At 33.6% G+C, this 2,140-nt stretch overlaps 1 protein-coding gene across 1 annotated transcript; it reads left to right on the forward strand.

Moving 5' to 3' along the window:
- Positions 1 to 1,491: 1,491 nt before the first annotated feature.
- HELRODRAFT_70057 (hypothetical protein) lies at positions 1,492 to 1,722 on the forward strand (the record flags this gene model as incomplete). The annotated part of the gene is made up of 1 exon (XM_009031840.1): positions 1,492 to 1,722. A coding segment is annotated over one exon (231 nt), but the record flags the coding sequence as incomplete, so codon positions are not given.
- Between the last annotated feature and the right edge of the window lie 418 nt (positions 1,723 to 2,140).

A 2,140-nucleotide genomic window follows, 5' to 3' on the forward strand; every position in this document is an offset into this window, starting at 1 on the left:
GTATATTAGGCAAAGATGATGAAGATTCTGATGAAGGTAATTTCCAAGAATTGCTAAAATTTAGAGTAAGCAGTGGAGATTCAAATTTAGAAAATCATTTAAAAACGGCAAGAGCATCAGCAACCTATATTAGCAAAACCACACAAAATGCGTTAATTAAATGCTGTGGGGAGGAAATATGTGAACAAATTTTGAGTCGCGTTAGAGAATCAAAGTATTATGCTATTATAATTGACGAAACAACCGATGCATCACATAAGTCGCAAATGACTATAATATTACGTTACTTGCTGCCTGATGGATCAGTTCGAGAAGATTTTGCAGGATTTGTTGATCTACATGACAACAATTATCAATCTGATATTACTGCATCAATTCACACTGAACCTATTCTTGACGGCAAAATTATTGGTCAATCGGTTATAAACATGTTTGCAAACAAGTTCCACCTTTCTCTAGAAAACTGTGTTGGTGTGGGAACAGATGGTTGCAGTGTTATGTCTTCGTTACAAAAAGGAGCAGTAGTTAAAATTCAAAAGGTTGCAGTGAATGCAGTCTGGTGTCCTTGTTATAACCATGCTTTAAATTTAACTTTATCAAAAATTTCGAATGTACAAGCAATAAGAAATTGTTTAGGTGTTATTAGTGAAGTAGTTGCTTTTTTCAATGCTTCTGCAAAACGAAATTTTATAATAAAGAACATGATAAATTCACAACTGGTTTCACTATGCGAAACACGATGGATTGAGAGACATGATGCATTGCTGACGTTTAGTATTGAACTTCCACAAATAATTGATGCGCTAAAGAATATATCTAAATGGAATGACAGAACAACTTCATCAAAAGCAACAACTTTATTAACAGCAATTAGAGAAAGTGATTTATTGTGTCCTTAGGCTGTGCTGTGCATGTATTCTCTCTAACAAAGGGCCTCAGTGAATTGTTTCAAAAAAAAAGTTTAAATTTACATGATGCAGAAAATTGCATTAAAGACCTGTTTAATGTTTTACAAAAAAAGAGAGAAAACTGCGAAGAAATGTTTTCGGAAATTTTTAGAGCAGCAGAAAAAATAATAATTGAAAAAGATGGCACTTTTACCTACAAAAGATTTGGGCATCGACAGACATGCCGTGAAAATGTACCTTCTGATTCATTGGAAGAATATTACAGGCGATCAGTTTACATCCCTCTTCTTGATGCACTGATATTAGATATAAATACTCGTTTTTCTAAAGAAAATTTACAGTGTCTCCAAATCTATTCTTTGATGCCAGAAAATATTATTAAACTAAATCATAAAAATGTTGTCGAATCTGTTTTAGCAATCAGTAATTTCTATGGTACCATTCTTGGACTTAGTACCCAACTTGAATTTATATCGGAAGTTGAATTGTGGCAGAGCAAATGCTTTAGAATGAACAAGGACGGAGGAGGAGTCAAATCACTGACTACTGATCTTGTTGTTTTTCATTTGTGTGACCCTGTACAATATCCAAGTTGTTCCGTATTATTAAAGCATGTCCAGTTAGTGTTGCCAGTGCTGAACGTAGCTTCTTAACTCTGCGAAGAATTAAAACATGGCTAAGAACACGAATGACAGAATACAGATTAGTCGGATTGGCACTACTTAATGTACACAGAGACGTTTTAGTAAATGTTGAAAATGTAATTGAGCGTTTTGCGAAGTCAGGAAATCGTAAAATAGAATTTGTTTTATAAATTGTTATTAGTCAACCTATCAAGGTAGTAGGTACCTCGCTAGTCTAATAAAATAAATAAACCCATTTTTTAAAACACTTATAGGATTAAAAAAAGGAAAACAATTTTTTTTATATTTATGTATGTACTCATGTATATATTGACTATGTTTGATCCAAATCATTACATTTATTATTTTATGACATTAAAAGTTGAAAGTTTTTGATGACATTGCATGCTTTCTTATAAACAGTAATAAAGAGTTGACAAAAATAAACTAGAAATTTTTCTTTTTTTTCAGTAGGGGGGGAGGCGATCGCCCCCATCGCCCCACCCCCCCCATGGATCCGTCACTGTTTCACATTTATATATGAGCGCTAATACATGCGTGCATTTATGTATGTGTGCGTTTGTTTCGATGTGCGCTCTCCTTTTGTGG

Source organism: Helobdella robusta (genome assembly GCF_000326865.2).
Source record: "Helobdella robusta unplaced genomic scaffold HELROscaffold_8, whole genome shotgun sequence".
NCBI classification, from domain to species: domain Eukaryota; kingdom Metazoa; phylum Annelida; class Clitellata; order Rhynchobdellida; family Glossiphoniidae; genus Helobdella; species Helobdella robusta.